General features: G+C 41.1%; 1 protein-coding gene and 1 long non-coding RNA gene across 5 annotated transcripts in view; one reads left to right on the top strand and one right to left on the bottom strand.

The window, feature by feature from the left end:
- LOC123973651 overlaps window positions 1-4,025 on the top strand; it is a 56,485-nt gene extending 52,460 nt beyond the window's left edge. For all 3 annotated transcript variants that reach the window (XR_006825660.1, XR_006825659.1, XR_006825661.1), the window contains one exon: window positions 3,699-4,025. This is a non-coding gene — a long non-coding RNA (uncharacterized LOC123973651). The remainder of the gene's footprint in view (window positions 1-3,698) is intronic.
- A 2,451-nt stretch (window positions 4,026-6,476) lies between these two features.
- efhc2 (EF-hand domain (C-terminal) containing 2) lies at window positions 6,477-17,693 on the bottom strand. Of its 2 annotated transcripts, none has more exons than XM_046053072.1 (15): window positions 17,478-17,693; window positions 16,248-16,436; window positions 15,484-15,634; window positions 15,056-15,279; window positions 14,613-14,864; window positions 13,699-13,806; window positions 12,404-12,542; window positions 11,190-11,355; window positions 10,941-11,083; window positions 10,194-10,390; window positions 9,825-9,958; window positions 9,305-9,499; window positions 8,313-8,405; window positions 7,936-8,054; window positions 6,477-6,694 (listed from the first exon to the last, which is right to left on the bottom strand). In XM_046053072.1, exons 1-15 carry the CDS (start codon window positions 17,517-17,519, stop codon window positions 6,672-6,674), a joined length of 2,175 nt encoding a protein of 724 aa, XP_045909028.1. In that variant the 5' UTR covers window positions 17,520-17,693; the 3' UTR covers window positions 6,477-6,671. The 2 variants fall into 2 exon arrangements, with proteins under 2 accessions (XP_045909028.1, XP_045909026.1); XM_046053070.1 differs by having other exon boundaries at window positions 7,955-8,054; window positions 17,478-17,691.
- Window positions 17,694-18,204: the final 511 nt, after the last annotated feature.

The following is an 18,204-nucleotide window of genomic DNA, read 5'->3' as shown; positions in this document are numbered from 1 at the left end:
TGCAGGAGGCACAACATGACAAATGTGCTTTTCATGATTAAATAAGAAAAGGGCGGTCAAATAGTGTGGGAATAACAATGAGTGCAATGTCAAAATAGGTGCTAAGGAATGAGCTTCGACACTCATTGTATCACACACACACACACACACACACACACACAGGCGCGCGTCGTGGTATGCAGAGTCAAAACTCTTGGGGAAAATACGGGAGCAAGCTGCACCACACTAAGTAGGGCTTAGTGGGTCAAAAGTTTAAGAAGCACAATTACCTGAAAGACCTCGACTGACCCCCAAATTTCTCACCTTCTGTTCCCTCACACACACACCTTTGACAGAGGCGATTTACAGCCGGCAGCAGGAGAGGGTGACTTATACACCACTAACAGGCTCCTAGAGAGAGAGAGAGAGAGAGAGAGACCCACGTAAGCACAGTTTGTATTTTGATTCCCCGTCAGGCGTTGTAAATGATCACCACTGTGAGCAGTGTCAAATTAAATGGCCATAACTCACCTGGACAGAATCTGACTGCCTCTCCTTGGCTTACTCAGCTTGTGTCCACATGAGGGGTGGTGACAGCGAGTGAATGGCTTCAGATAATGTATCATAATATCACATTAAGAAAATGTTTAGTGAAGCCAAATGTGAATCCCATATGCGGAGAAAGGAGGGTGGGGTGAGAGGCTGAGAGCGGGGGAAAAAGCCAGGAAACAGAAGATATATTGAGGGAAAAGGAGGAGATCCACTGAGATGACATACCGCCACAAGAGCAGCTTTCTGACAACTTGTAAAAACGCTTTCACTTTCTGTGGCGATAGCTGGTAAATGGACAGTAATAAAGAGCAAAGTTATGTTTGTCCCTATGTGTCAGCTGTTGACAGGCAACTTGCTTTTTAAGATCACGATTAACTCGTAACTCACTAATCCAAATTTCAACCTGACACATCTCAGTGATGTGTCCCCGTCTGGTTGGCATTTTGGACAATACCCCATGGCTGCTCACACTAGTGATTAAGCCGCAGGTCAGGTTGCACCCTTGTTACAGCAGTGAATAAGCTAGTGATGTGGCAGTTGTCCCTTTCTTGACCAAGTCCCACCTTGGCTGTAGGCCGTCCGACATGCTGTCCCCATGAGCACCAGCAACTGAGATGTGACTGGACCTGACGTGACATGAGCCATCTCCTCATCAGAACGGGATTAGCAGGGCAGGGTCACATCACAGCTCAATCACACCTGAGTCACACTTTCACCTAACACCAACCATGTTTATCTGGGCTCGGTTCTACAAGAATTTGGGCTGATGGTGAAAATCTGGTTGCCTGCCTGAAGAGTTAAATATCTCGCCCAGTCAGTTTTCAACGAAAGCTCTCAGCTCTTTCCTTCAAGCGCAGGGGAGCCTATTTCAAGCCGGTTCGTATTATCAGTCCAAAGCTGTAGACTGACTGATGGTGCACAGACACATTCAGTCTTCATTTGGAAGATTGATTTCCAGCTTTATATTAAGCTACATGAAAAAAATGGAAAGGGGCTATAATTTTGGGAGATTTATGAGGACCGGTGAGCAACACAAAAACTGGCGTGTTTGCCTCAAAAATGGTCTCCACTGGGAGCCAAAGACCTTGCAAAAAAAGTCCCATAGTTGTAATTTACAGCCGGTGTAGAATAACTTTCTCTTTTCTTGACCAGGTAAAGTCACAGCCGCTGCCAAAGACAACTGATGTTTGATGAGCGTACCAGGTCTGCGTTTTCAGTTCAGGGGGGAAACACAGTTCGCCAGTACAAGTGCTCAGTACCAAGGAATAGCACAGGAATAAAACACCGGCTTCACAGAGAAGCTGCACTTCTCAGGCGCTGAGGATGCAGTGAGTGCAGACCACAGTGTAGCTAATGATCTTAACATAGTCATGTGCATGATATTGTATGTAGAATGAGAACAGCAGCCCTTGGGTGGGGGGAAAGAAGGTGATAAAAGAGAAAGTGAAAAATTCTGCGACGGAGATAGAAGGAGAGATGGAATAATGAGAGAGCAGCTAAGTGTTTCCCCATGTGCACCTGGGGCAGTGGCTGACCTGTAAAGCGGGGTCTAAGCCTCAGCTCTCTCTCCCTCCGCCCAATGCCAATGCCCATAGGCACTGAGGAATCACTGGAATGAGGGAGAGCAGCCAAAAACAGTCTGCTAAATTCTCCTCATCTCTGTGGAAGTGTAGAGGCCCTCCAGTTTGGCTCAGACGGAGAACACTTAGCTGGCTGCTCCATCTTTTCTAAAGCCCTCCTGGGACGCTGACGGGCTCCAATGCTAACTGACTTCATTCTGATCAGAAGCCAACAGGTGGGTAGACACCACCACCACCACATAGTTTTCAAGAATGTGTGACTACATCGACTGCGTCATTTAAAAGTTTGTTTTCTCATTTTAATGTTAAAGGAACAATACGTTACCCAAATGTAAACCAAAATGTTGCCCATCCAGCTAGAACCAAGACACCAGTTGGAACTAGAAGCCATCACATTGGCATATTTTCTGACACTGTTAAATGTTTGTCCAAACCAGAAATGTCTTGATGAAACGATGCCTATTTTAGCCACGCTAGCAGCATGGCTCTAGGAATAGCAATCATGGTCGGTTCAATTGGTCCACCACTGAAATGTCTCAACAAACTATAGGATGGATTGGTGTGAAAATTTTATACAAACATTCATGGTTCCCAGAAGACGACTCTTAACTTAACTTAAGCGCCATCATCAGGTCAAAATGTGTCCAACACTGTGGTTTACGACCAAATAGGTGCATGTCGATGAGCCTCAGCTGTGCATTGCGTTTAGTGCTCAAATGCTAGCATGCTAAACAACTTTTAAATCCCGTCTGAAAACTCACTTTTATTCCCTGGCTTTTTAACCCAGCATGAGTTCTTTGTCTTCTGCTGTTGCCCATCGACTGTTTCTGAAGCATTGGTTTGTGTATTGTCTGTGTTTTTATGTGTTTTATCTTTTAGTCTTTGTGCAACACTTAGCTGTAACCCAGTTTTTTAAAATGTGCTATATAAAAAATTGGTTTGGACTGGATTGGATAAGATGGTAAATATTATACCTGCTAAATACCAGCATTTTAGTATTAACATTGTGAGTATGTTAATTTGAAGCAGCGCTGTGCTTCACTGCTAGCATGGCTGTAGACTCCTAAGCTTGTATAGTTTTACATAAAATCTTTCAGTTTTGAATGGTGAAATACACAGAATATACAGAAACCAAACAATCCAAACATTTGTGTTTTAAATAGTACAAAAATAAAATGAAGCAACCACATTAAAATATGAAACTTACATCATGATATCAATTACTTGAAGCTTCTTCAGAGTGAACTTTTGGGCCAAGACGTGCAGCTCTGGGGGAAGAGTTCTGAGAAAAACATCTGAATGCAGGTGCTCTGTGATGTGTGTGTTGTCTCTGTGCTTCCAGGTTTAGGATTTGTTGTCATGAGAAAAGAATAGGCACGCCGCCAGTAAACAGAAACTTTCCCCCTCTCTGTCTCAGATATCTGTTTAGACTTCATAGATTAGCCATGACTCCATCAGACTTGCATTAAGCCCATCACGCACATTCACATGCGTGCACACAAACACACACACGCACTTGCACGTGCAGAAACACACTCCGATAACCCCAGAGACATTTATGACTTTCCTGTATATCGGTTTTTACAGTGCTTTGGTCCTGAGCAGAACAGCAGTAAAGTGGAACGAGGACAAGACAAGAGAACCAGATTCTTTACAAGCCTCCATGTTCTGCTTCTGCTGAGACAGAGACAACAGAAAGCGGCCACTCAAACCACATCGACAAAACATTGCATGCTGAGAGGAGACATCAGCAGGGAGAGTGATTCACGAGTCACATGCTAGTCAACGTGGCGGTTGAAGTTCGACAACTAATTTCTTGAACGCTTATACAACTAGAAGATGTTAATGGCCTCTTCTACAGCATGTAGATCAATTACCGATTAAATCCAATAAAGGCAATGAAACTATCATGTGCATTGCAGTCCTGTATCTCTGTGTTTAGAATACATTTAATGTCATTTATGCCTTTAAAAATATTCACTGGCAAGAATCGAAGGAATGTCACAGTTGAATGACACTCCTGTCCTACAGCTTATAAAGAAATATATATGGTGATGTTCTCATTGTCAACAAAACCCATGAAAAGACTAAAACCAACAATGAACTCATTCTTCTATGTATTGCCTGTGTATCACTGCCTGATATATCTTATTCCTCTGCGCCATGGAGCTCCGTTGTTGTCCAAAATCGATTAAAACACACATCAGTGAGTCACACCGTTGCACTGTCTCGGTGCTGAAAGCCACAGTCAGGCAGGGGAAGACCTAAAGTATTGTTGGTTTTGGTCTTTTGTGTGGCCGGCCTCATCATTTGATTAACACTGCATATGAAAAATTAAACCTTTTGTGTAAAGGATGTTCTTTCTGAGGCCAATGACGAGGATGCTTAACTCATTCAGTTTGGCTGTTGCTGTGCCACAGAGCATGACAGGGCAGAAAATGTGTGGGTGCAAAGAGACGGAGGCTGACGGGAAGAGAAGGGGGGCGGTGGACGAGCAGGGAGGGAGGGGGAGTCGAAGTTCCTCTCTCACTGTCCTCCCTCTCACGCACCTTGCTTCATAAGGCAAAAAAAGGCCATGTGCGCACTCAGGACGCTCCCTGCCACCAGTGATCGCATCGACATCACTCTTTTGTGTTGTGGTAGTGGGGGACTGGGGGAAGCTAATATTTTAGTATGTTTGAAAGCAGACAGAGAGGACCTGATAATGCCCGGGGTGATGTAATGCTCTGTTTCTGTGCTCAGTGTGAAGGGGGTTAGGCAGGAGGAGTGTGTGTGTATGACGTGTGTGTATGTGTGAGTGCTGGTTACATAGAGGGGATTGGGTTGTTGATTACCTAATGTTATTCCCTTACTAGAATTTGCATCGCAGGCTCTGATTACAGTGGCGCCTCAACCTGAACAACCTGTGCCTTATTATAGTCTAACACTGCTGCACACAGACACATAATAAGGGTGTAGTTCCATTTAAATTAGACCTCTGAAGAGCAACTATAGACTATAGAGTCCCTCCCCTTCCCGTGGACCACCATGGGACTTGTTACAGAAAAAATATGTGCAGTAGTAAACGGCAAGAGACAACAAATGTTTTGATCCCATTTGAATTGTGCCCTGAATTACACATATGATGTTTCTCAGTTTAAACGATCATTTTGCAAGTAAAGAAAGTTGCAGTTTGTTGTAAAACTGTTGAAGTATAAGACCGTGAAAATAATTATATAGACCACAAACCCAAAAGTCGCGTATGTGACATTTGAACTTTTTCTCTCAGTGACTGAAGCTAACGTTACTGAAGCTAACGACAAAGAACTTCCATGATAGATGTGTAGATGATGTGATCAAAGGACCAGGAGTCGTTGGATTAAACACATCAGGTGAGACGCATCTGTGTGTGCAACGTAGCCACGTTATCTAGCTAGTAGCAACCACGCAATGAGCGTTAGCTTAGCATAACAGCATCAACATGTTGGTGACGTATATTGTGTGAGAGATGTAGCCTAGCTCATTGAGCGGTTTCACAAAAAACTAAATCTTATCATACTGTTTTACGACAAACTGTAACTTCCTTGATAGACAATATTATCTTTTAAATTGACAAACATCTTCTATGTAATTCAGGGCACAGTTCAAAGGGGATAAAAAAATAAGGTGTCTACAAATAGGTCCCATTAGGTGTTCTTGTCTGTACTTGTGTTCTTGTGGACTTGTGAAACGTCATCAGTCGCAGCCCAAGTACTGCTCCAATTCAAAAGTCAAGCCAAGTACAGTCAAATACCCGGATGTGTCCTCGCTCTGCCCGTTTTACCGAGCCTGCATCGGAGGTGACTAGTATGGACGGATAACCAAGTATATGAGAATGCATTTCACGCCAAAATGCATTCTGGCCTGGATATACCTTCTAGCTTTTGGACTCATCTATATGGTGTCTGTCTTGCTGGTAGATGTAGCCAGCATACATAGTCAACGTATAGCACACATAATTCATTCCAAGGACAATTTTCCCCATTATCAACACTGCTGGAGGATAAAGTGTAATTCCCTGCAATCATAATGTGTGTGAATGCACGCTGCCCAGAGCTGAAATATGGTTCTGCTTTAACTCCTCGTGTCTTCAGAGGGATTTACACTAACTCATGTAAACACACACAGACACACACACACATGCTGGCACACACACACATCAAAAAGCAATGGCGTTCTCAGAACTTTCCCCACCTAAAGCATCGATTTTTCAGTTAATTGGACCATTATTGCCAAATTATTCATTTACAAGAAAACAAACTTTCAAATCAGGCACACACATCCCACCCCCCTGCAGTTTCACACACCTCCATCATGGCACACAATGAAAACAAAGACGCTGGCTAGTTGATGTACCATGTTCTTTAATTAATTAGCAAGGACTAAATGTGTACGTGTGTTCGTGAGGCAAATTTGTTCCACCTCTCCCTTTGTGCCTATGTTGAGGTGGTGGTTGTTGGGTCACCGTTGTCGGAGGGAAAGCTGAACACATCCCCCAGAAGGGAAGAGTAGTTGACGTTTTTCATTGTAGCACCACCGCCGTCAAACCTCGCATTCCCATAAAACTGGAGACGACAGGAATACACAAGTCACGACACAACTCTGGCAGCATTAAAATACTTTCTTGTTCAGCATTGCCAATAATTGATTATTTTAGTCTCCACTTTGGAGTTTTATTATTTGTCGCTCTCCTTTTAATATTTCAACTTTGTTATCGTTTCTCTGTGATAGATCTCTCTTTTATTATTCCTTCATTTGTCCTACTCTCTTTTATGTACTTTATACAACTTGAAAAGCACCTTAGGTTTTCAGTGTGTATCAAATGTGCTGTGTAAATAACGCTGTCTTGTTTAAAGTTTTAAAAAGTAGTGCTGTCCTTAACCTCCATTATATTGATTAAACCTCATACACAGAAAAGAAAACAACTTCTTTTTAACACAGGAGAGGACAAATGCAATCTAGCAATTACTTTACAGCAGGCTTTTTTGAGTCGGTTCCAAGATCATTAAATATAATGAATAGAAATGAAGAAAGAAAATAAAAAAAGTAATACGAAAACTGGCCATACTAAAGGCGCCTAGGAAGTAGTTAGTCACTCTGGGTTTGACAACATGACATTCCTGTGTCCTCACTATACAATACTTGTGACACCTTCAAAGATGCACACATGGTTCCGTGGCCATTTTCAGTCTTTTTGGTGGTTCACCTTGGAACATTTTAATGAGGGCAGAGCAGTTGAGAAGAGACTGAGCGACTAGTTTGGGCTTAAAACCAGCGAGACATAGAGCAGCTGGAAACCGTGACAGAGGACAACATCACATTTACACACACCCTAACACACACAGATTCACTCTATCCATGCAAGCCTCCCTTTGTTGTCATGCCACGGCGTGTATCTCACCTGTTTCTGCTTAGATTTGGCTTCAGCAAAGCATGCTAAATCAGCATTACATAGAAAAGAAACAAATACAGGAGAGAAGAACAATGGAGCCACTTCCTTCCTTTCTGACCACCTCTGTGTGTGTCTCTCTGTCTCACACACAGTCATTTTCTGTCCTCAATAAATTGTCCTCTTGTCTATTTGACCATTCCTTCCCACTCACTTCATTCTGCTTTTGGCTCGCTTATCCTGAGACTGAGTCATCGCAGAGGTGAAATGTAGATTGATTTTCAGTTACAACTATTTAAAAATCTGTGCACACACTGTGAAGTCACTTACTGTGATTTTCTGATTCACTCTCATCTAAAAAGTTCCACCCTTTTTCTCTCCCCACTTTATCCGCTACTTTTGTTTTCAATGTCTTACTGTCGTTCTTCCCTCTCACTTTTAAAATGTCGTCGGGCATTACTGGTGGAGCAGGGTGTTCCATCCAGTTAATGCCAGCCAGGAAGCCATAGTAGTCAATCTCGTCCCCATCTGTAAACCTGCAGCCGACATGAATTCAGATTAGAAACGAGTACAAAGACAACGGCTCCCACTTGATTTAAATGAAGGTATTTTGCTCTACTTCCAATGCATAATGTTTCAGTGGTATTCAGTCTAAACGCTGGTACAGAGATTTTCCAACCATGCCAATAAACATTTACAATGAATGAAATGATTCATTCAAAACTATTCTGAAAACGCAGTGGGGCCTTGGAACTGTTCTACACTAAACTGTGTGGTGATTAGTGGGCTCTTACTTGCAGAGCAGACCTCCCAGCAGGTTCTCAGGCAGGGGAAGCCGGAAGGCCTTACAGATGGTCCTTGTCTCTTTGGTAGAAAGACGGCCGGTTCTAGAGACACGTAGAAATACAGAGACACAGGTATCCATAAAAAAGCCAAGAAACCCTATTTGTTAAAGTATGGGTTTGCCTATTTGTGGTGGGATATATGAATAAAGCTCAAATAAAATGCACATGCTTCTCAGAGGCTACAGAATCTACTGAAAATAGTCCAATCTTAGAATATTTTTATGACTTCCTCAGACCCCACTGAGCAGGATCTCATCATCTGTCAGTACTGACAAGTTGAACAGAAAATATGCCATCAGCAGCACATGAGTTGGCCTTTGTTGACATTTTAAAAAGCTACCACTCTTAACATCAATATATTATTTATAGAAAAATGTCTCAAACAGAATTTGTATGAAGACAATGTGTGTGTGTGTGTGTGTGTGTGTGTGTGTGTGAAACAGATGATGCTTGTCCTTTAAGGCCACAGTTGTTCCAGAGGCCCATTCTTGTCATGCCATCCTCATTACAGGGACGTTGATGAACAATCTGACACTAACAGAGAATGTCAACACAGCCACATAAACAGACATATCTGCTTAACCTTATGGCACTGCTGACCATACATTTCAGCGAACCCAACAACGCTTCTTTGTGTACCTGTGTTAACCATGTGATTTTATGCACAAAAAGAGAAGGAATGTGACGGAGACAGAAAGAAACCAAGCATGTGTGTGTCCTCTGGTCTGTAGAGCTACATGCCGTACAGGTCTTCAGGGTCCATCTGGTTCCAATGCTCCACTCTCAAACTGCTGGAACTAATCGTTGCTCTGAGATATGGGGCCACTGGCTGCACGATTGATGTCTTGTGGTGATGCTATCTGCCTGTGTGTGTTTGCTCGTGTTTGCGTTACAACAGTAATTTATCTTAAGCAAACGTATGCGTGTAAGCGCCCGCCTACTTGTGTCGGTCGTGGTGTGTGAAGGCTCTGGTCATGTCGGGGAGTTCTTCAAAGTGCTTCTTCTTGAGGAAGTCCTGGGCCACAGCCAGCATCAAACCCACGTCCACCTCAGGCTGCTCGCGCTCTGAGAAACATCGGCCCAGCACCAGCACCTCATGCTCGCAGAGACCGCAGTCCAGGCCCATCATCAGGCCCCTGTGGTGCATACAGGCACACACACTTGATGCAAATAACACAAAAACTCCTATAGAATATCTCTTTACTTCCTTTTGTCACTTCCTCTCATACTATTTACATCCTGTGAATTATTACTAGATATCATTTGAATCTTGACAAGTATCTAAGCTTTCTGCCATCTGTTTGATCAATAGATAATTACCATTATGATCACATCTTACATATGTATCAGGAGGAATTAAATTTGGGTTTTTGCTCCAACTGAGCAGACTCTGATCAGCCTCTGCAGTACATACCATTGCAAAGGGGACAGACTGAACTATACTTATTTTTGCTGTATTACCTCAGTGACTCATAAGGGATGAAGCCAGTGTTGCTGGGGTCACTGAGACTCAGAAACTTCCTGATCTCACTCTGTTTCTCCTCCGGGATGGAACGCAGTTTACTGAGGATGTTTCCCACGTTGGCTTTGGGGAACTTTAGACAGTTACAGACAAACATGCATCTTTAATCACATATTGCATTAAGTAATGCCAAAAAAAGATGACTGCTTCAGAGTAATTCACAGCTAACAACTGATGGTTTGGATTGTAGATCTGGTAAACAACCCCTGAACCTGACCACCACTGTAAACAAGCTTGCGATACAAAACCTAACATAAACCATAGAAAACCACAGGAAACAAATATTCCTCCTCCATCTCCCTCCCTACCTCCACAGCATGTTGCTCCATATAGTTGAGGGTGTATTCATCAGCATCCAGAAGTTGGAAGTTCTTGTTGTTGAGGCAGAGGGTAGCTCCGACAAACAGATCCTGTGCTGTAAAGTACTCAGACAACTCGCTCTTAAACAGCTCCTGGCCTGGCTTTTTTACACGACCACGCTCCAGAAACTTACCGCCAAGCACACCTGGTGCACGATGTGTGAGAGAGGGAAGAATAAAACGGTTGGTAATTCTTAATTTTACTTATACTGTTGAAACATGAATGACTTTTTAAAAAACATTATTCAACAATAAACTTTGTTGACAAGTAACTTAGTCCTTGGTCCACAGTTTCAAAGCACCAGCATTTATTATTATTACATGTTGGCAATATGTTTTAATTTTTAAAATTAAATTCAAATCTAATTTGAGTCTAAACTCATATTGTTTCGTTTTACATCATTTCAACGGTTGGTTATCTCATTTGGACCCCTGCTGAACAGTCCTTGAAGGCATGACACACTATTCATCATGCACTGTAAAAACAAATACTGTCAAATATTGATTTACATTAGAAATATCTCCATCCCTGAAAAGCAGGTCTATGAACTTTTACGTCATCTGTTTCGCCCGTTTTCAAAAGATTCTGGAGATGGAAACTGAACCTGACAAACCTAATGTTTACCATGAGAGTCATAGATTTGTATCTCAAGTCCTAGGAGCAGTTCTGGTGCAGCTCTGTTCCAAGTTTATTACCTGAGTTCCTCTGTGGATGTTCAAACACACTAATGGAGTCATCGCAGAGGTGGAAGGAGATAATGAACACCCTCTCTTTGTCAACTGGATCGGTGGTCACCAACTTAGCACGGAAATTCAGCACATTACTCTCTAGGCCACACCTAGTGAGACATATACACACTAGAGTTGGGGGCTAACACTAACACACACAGACACAAACACTGCACTGTGTAATTTGATTGTGACTGTGACTACAACTCATCCAACCTGTCTTTCTGCATAAATTTGTGGAAATCCTTCTGTGGGGGTTTGGGCAGCAGGCCCTGGCAGGAACTCAGCGAGTCCTCCTCTGAGCCAAAGCCGTTGTAGGGGGGCACAGGCCTCGGGGGCTTGGGGGCTGGGGGAGCTTTGTACTGCACTGGGGTGAAGTCCTCTGAGAGGAGGAAGGAGAAAGAAAAGACAAAACACTTAAAAAAAGAAAGAAACCCAGGAGGAGAGCTGAAATGATCAGAGGGCAGAAGGTAATCCATCCATCCAGGAGCACAGCAGCATGGGTCTGACTGTAACCTCGAGCTGACCTCTGACCGCTCAGAGTCAGACAGGACCCTCCATCACAGTGGTCTGTCACAAGAAGCTCCGCCTGGGTTACTACTGTGACTAATGCAGCAAGCCCCAAAACCTGCCCATGGTGGCAGACACATCCAGAACCAGCTTGGGTTTCTCCTGCTGGGGAGCAGTGTGCCTCATGTGGTCCCCAGTGCCTTTAACTATGGAGGCATGGAGAAATACCAGAGCTGGAGGGCCAGAGTATCTTATGTCAGGCGGACAGTGGTGCTGAACTCTGTAACTGGTTCTTATATCCATTGACCAAGGAGTGACAGAGAGAACCAGAACATTATATTATATGTTTTTTTAAAGAAAGAAATGACTCTGAACATTTCGTTTGTATTGACTATATAGATAAACAAACTTCATCCTCTGAACAAAAGGTAGGAAGGTAAGAGCTCTTACTGGTGCTTGCTCTTACTGCCCCCAGGTGTTCAGATAAATGCATTGCAGACATAATATGAGCAACCAACAGAAGATTTAATCCATTCAAGTGTGCGACTAGTTAAATATCACACTGCCATTGGAAAAGGAATGTACATATTAGTTAAATATTTTGTTACATAAAATATTTATGTGTTGAAAAGACAAAACACTTTTAAAATCACTTTACTGTAACATCAGCATCCATCCATCCATCGTCAACCACTTAACATGCCTACAGGGTCGAGGGGGGCTGGAGCCAATCCTAGCTGACATCGGGCAAAAGGCGGAGTACACTTCTATCATTTTTATCAATAATTTAGTCTATATAACATAAAAAATATGCCCTTTAAAATAAGGTTTTAAAGCTGCCTATTTTGTCTGAAGAAACAGTACACACCTTTGTAGCAATGCTGAAATAAAATGACCAACAACAAAATAGTATTGGTTACCTATGCCGTATTTGGAGCGGTAGTAGTCTTTGGTAAAGTCATCGCAGTCGACGATCACCACTCTCCTGCCCCACACGTTCACCTCTGCACCTACAGTCAGATCACAGTCCTTATAAAACTCCTCATGGACAGCTCCTGTCTGCAAGACAGAGGGAAGAAACAGGGGAGAAGGAGATGAGTGAAAGACCTGAGACATTACTTGTTAAAAATTTTTGACATACATGAATTGTACATTTAGTTACGGTTAGATTGCACTGCTGGTAATAAACCCTGGGGAGTCCAACTTTTACTCTTTAGTTTCAGTGAACGTGTTCAGGTTGCAGACAACATGCACTTCACACTTTAGTAAATATTTAATGTTATTGTGTACTCTATGATGTGTATTGTACTGAATATTGTCTATTGGCAGGGAAAGCCAAAGCACTTATTTACATTACTTACATGACAATAAAGTTGAACATGTTCAAGCTTGCCTAATACAATATATGGCCAAAATTAATATGGGAATAAATATTAGTTGATTATCGATAAGTTGTTAACTTTTTTCATAATCCATTAATTGTTTTGAGTCATTTTTTAAGAAAATAAGTTTCAGATTTCAGTTTCTCAAATGTGAATATTTCCTGATTTCTTCACTCTTATCTGACAGTAAACTGAACATATTTGGGTTGTGGACAAAACAACACATTAGAGGACATCATTATGGGCTTTGGGAAACACACAATCGATATTTTTCACCATTTTCTGACACTTAATGGACCAAATAACTAATCGATTAATCACGAAAATATATACTATATCAGCCTCCACTCTTGTGGGAGGGAGGGGGGGGCATAGATGTTGAACAGACCTAAAGTTGCATTAATGTGATTCATGTGATGGCATAAACAAAAAAAAGGTTTTGATGCAAGCCAGGCCATTTGGCTAAACTGAATCCACTGTTGCTGGAATCAGGGAACTTGAACTTGTTTTGGCTTTAAAAGGGGGGCGTAAAAAAAAACAAATTGAGAACCAATGCTTTATGGTTTTGTGCACAGGGGAAGCAATTTGCAAAGAACGGGCATTAAATGCTGTAGCATTAAGATGATTGAATTTGAAATTGAACAAAACTTTACCTTAATTAGACAAGGGTGTCATTTGGCCAAACAGAATAGCTTGTTTTAGGCTTACTGTCAGTATTGCAATCTCTGACCTACACTACAGTCTCACCCACTACACCTGACACCTGAAATATCATTCATTCTTTGATTTTTTAATTTTGTTTGCAGTGTGAGCATGGCTGAGACAGGACATACTTTGAGGTTGTCCAATATGAAGCGTTTTTCCTGTTTCGTGGAAGCAAACACGTTGAGCACTGTGCGGGCCGTGATCTCTCCAGGCTGCTTTATTTGGGTTGGAGCACGCTACAGAGAAATGAAAAAAACAACCACAGGAAGGAAAAGGCAGAAACTGTTACACAAGACACATCATACAAAACATACAGAACCGGGAACCATTCTGCATTAAAACATGGACGCACAAATCTGGAGAGAGTGATGGAGAGACCAAAAGACAGAAAGAGAGAGAGAGAAGAAGGCAGACTAATAAAATAATGAGTCAAAGTAAAGAAGTGATTTCCCATTGGATGGTGGATTCTGGTCAACCTTTAGGGCTGACATTTAATAAAAGGCATCAGAACAAACAAAATTACTGGACTGAAACCACACACACACTCACACACACACACACACACACACACACACACACACACACACACACACACACACACACACACACACACACACACACATAATTGAGCTCTGGCTGTCTTTCAAGATTAATTAGGCTTCAGTCAGTAACTGGAGGAGAAAGCCAAAATGCTTGGGGGAGACTGGATGCTACAGCAGCCCTGTCAGATTGAATGAGGTCTCAGTGAAGGGAGGGATGGTGGAAGAAAGATGAAAAGAGGTCACCCAACTAGAAAGAGAGGCACTGGAAGCCTCTTGGCTTGGAATAACCATCTATTAATGTAAAACTTGCTAATGGACATGAAAACTGAATGCACTAAATGTGCGAGACAAGCTGTGAAACACACTCCCTAAATGTTCCTCACCACCACTCAGAATTTATCATGGTTTCTGAATTTTCCCTTCCTTGATAAAAATGATAGTTCTCTTCTCCACTCCCATAGCCCAGAGACCTTTGAACAGATCCTTTCATTATGCCTCACCTTAGGTAGTTTGCTCCGGCGTAGGAATTTAGGCATGCTATCTCTCCCAGAGTTTGGGGCGATAATTTCTCGGATCTCTATTGTGTCATCAGCCAGGAAGTAGTGCAGTATAAGCTCCCGCGGGTCACCGAACACACTCTCTGTGTCGTCCCAGAAGCAGTAGAAGCGCAGGACTTTGCGGTCATGGTCCAGGAACTGCTTCAGTGTGTCACACCTCTCGTACGGCCTGTGTGGCTTCATACTTTTCTCAATCTGGACAAGGGGTCATGTGAAATATGAATTAATCATCTTTGCTTTTCTGTTTTCATTTGAAAATATGTAATGTATAATAGTTTCTGTGAATTCTATGATTGTTATTTTAATTACAATGCCTAAAAAAGAAACCTGAATAAAAAAAAATAAAAAAAACAAGATTAAAAACAAGGCCTGACTCTGATGCCTACCTGTTCCCGAAAGTTGCTGTAGGGGTCATCAGGTACAGTGGCACAGTCGTTTAGGCGCACCCCAAGTTTTGTGAGAAAGTTCTTTGTAAAAGAGTCACAGTTGGTCACAGTGAAAGTGCGTGAGTACAGCACCATCTGTTGGTTGACGTTGAAATGGTAAATGTTGTAGAACTGGTCATCATCTGGGGGAGGCAGTGGGATACGCTGGCGATGAATAAGTGTTCCTGTCACAAGGAACAACAACACAGCAACGATGAGTGACAGGTATTCAAGTGCTTGTCATACCTCAGTTAAGTTTATTGTCTGTTTACTTTGGGTAATGGCTTATTTAGCCAGTTGGAATTGTGAATGTAGAAAAAGTACATGAAAATGAATTCATATTTTCAGTTTTCTTTTGAGCGAGACAGTTCCTGTGATATCACAGACACCTTGAGGGATGCCACTGTTCTTGTACTCTGGCTCCACCACCTGTATGGTATCATCTTCCAGGTAGAAGTAGATCTTACACTTCCTGATTCTGTATGTCTCATCTCGTGCCTCAGGCACAGCTTCCTGACAGTAGGCTTCAAAACACAGAGCCTGGAGGGGCAAAATGGCATTTTATGAATGGGATTAATCAAATTAGGTTAGATAAGTTACATAACAAGATCTTTTTAATGACTTAACAAACGTTAATTACTGTTACTGTAGCAACTAAACTGACCAGTAACGTAATAATAAACAACTGAAAAGACATTTCTGAAGAATTTGCGGTATGAATGCTGACGCTAAACTGCATTGTTGGCTTTAATTTGCATGAAGTAGTTGAAGGACTGTAAAGACGTGGAAACATAGTGACTGTTCTACATAATATTAATAAGAGTTTACATTTGAATAAACCTCATATCGCACTAAAAGATTTAGAACATTTCAAGGTGTGAATGAAGTTTCTTGCTGAAAGATATGAAATGTGCAGCGTTGGTAAAAAATGCTTTAAACTAAACTAACTAATAACATTATAATAAACAATACAGAACACTTACTCTGCTGTATATAAGACCTTTAAAGAGACAGCTAAATATGTGTTGGAATTTGTTTGAATTAGGCATGATGTCAGTCCATACATATATCCAGTAGTCCATACAACTGGTATGGACAAACGTGTGTGTGTGTAGCCAGGGATGTAAAACTGATCCATTTCGAGACAGTTCACCTGTTTGTCAAAGGCTACCCATGACGGTAAATCACTGCCCTGTCCTTTGGGGTAGACAGAAAACTTTGGTTTAATCTTCTGACCAACTAACAGCTCTCCCCCAATGCCTGGCTTCTCAGATCCCACCAGCATAGGGACTCCATTGGAATAGTCAAAATGTTGGGATTTGTGGAATCTCTCCTTCCCTAGCTGTAGCACAGAAGAGAGAAAAGAACCTCTACTCAGCTTTCAAACATGACACATATCACTTTATATGAAAAGCATACTACGGTATACAATCATAACATCAACTAATTATTTAACTTAGCAAGCAGTCATGTATGGGCAATTATAAAGTATATAAAAAATTATCAAAAACAACGAACAATTACGTTTCTGATTTTTCATTCAGTATTATGAAGCTCATAAAACTTTTGGCGAGGCGAGACACCACAGAGATATCACAATGAAACTTCACAACCTAAATGTATACATAAATAGAAGCTGTTTTTCAATTACAACTTTTATGTTTTTTTTATTTATTTTTTTGGTTTATTGTGATAATATACCAAATGGTCAGACATTTACAGAATGGTTTATCAAAAACATTTTCTTTTCATGGAGTTATTATATATGTGAAGGACCCTTTTTTCCCCACACATATTTACAGATAAAATGAGAATGATAAAAGATATATATTTTTAAAAAAAAACTCTGTAAATGTCTTGCTGTAAGACCTAAGAAACAGTGTGTAAAATTATGATGATCTAACTGCCTTGAAAAGCGAGGAAAATGACTTGGCCTACAGGAAACGTGTCATTTTGAGAAAACATGCTGTTAAAGATCCTAGATAACCATAATAAAAACACTTTGTCACATGAAGACATGTCTTATAGATATATGATATATGGACTAGCGAACATTGTGCTCTAGAAAACAAGCTTTCAAATGATTTAATTTAATATGGACAGTTTTAAATAAACCATTTCAACTTTTACATGGAAAATACTAAAAAATAACAAAGATTGGAATAAAATAGTAAAATAAAAATGTTTCTATATTATATTTTGTACATTTTATGGAAGTATGGTAATAATAGATGCTAAATAACTTGCCTTGCCTTAAGGCAGCTCACTGAATTGCTAAAAACATACCTTTAGCTCAGAGCTAGCCTGCTTACCTACCAGAATGTATCTAGCCCTAGCTGACCTGAGCTCCAAACATTTTATATACTAAATATAGTAATCTTACTTGTTTATTGGGAGAATTCCCGGGTAGAAATGGTAAAGCCATGGCTGTAATACTTTAAACAGGTCGAGTATTTTCTTGAGACAACTCAGCTGTTGAGTTTCAATGCTCTGTTATTCGTTACCATGGAAGTGTTTTGTTTGTGGCGTTTCATTAGCAACATCCCCAATGGACGGAGCTAATTAATAATTAATTAATAGCTCCTTTTGTTACGGACGCTGCCAGCCCGGGAGTTTATAGCTGAATTAAAATTAATTAATTAATCATTGAGATAAAAAGGTGCAAAATGCATTTAAGCAGGTATACTTCCCCAAACAATGACGAGTCTTGTGTGTTGACTCAGCATGTAACATGTTCATTCTGGCCTTTTTTTTATATGTTACCATATCTGTAAACTACAGAAGCACATACTTTAATTTACTCTTTAATTATGGGCTCCTGTGGTAGAACTCCAGGTGAAGAGGGTAAAATGAAATTACTAATAGATATTACCGTGAAACGTTCCAAGTTGATTACTTAGGTCTACATTAAGACAACACTTTTTACAGGTTTTCTGAAATATGTTTAAATATGCAAAAAAGGTAATTAAATATGCACTAACTCGCATATATTTCAAGAACCGGAATCTGAACACTGTATTAAGTAAGGTTGATTACGGTTTCATTTTGTTGACATTTTAGATTTTAGACTTTGGATATCTCTTTTTATAACTCCATAAATCAGAAAACAC

The sequence above is a fragment of the Micropterus dolomieu genome, linkage group LG07, assembly GCF_021292245.1.
Source record: "Micropterus dolomieu isolate WLL.071019.BEF.003 ecotype Adirondacks linkage group LG07, ASM2129224v1, whole genome shotgun sequence".
NCBI lineage: Eukaryota > Metazoa > Chordata > Actinopteri > Centrarchiformes > Centrarchidae > Micropterus > Micropterus dolomieu.
Note: the sequence above shows the minus strand (reverse complement) of the source record. Positions and strands in the feature narration are given on the sequence as shown.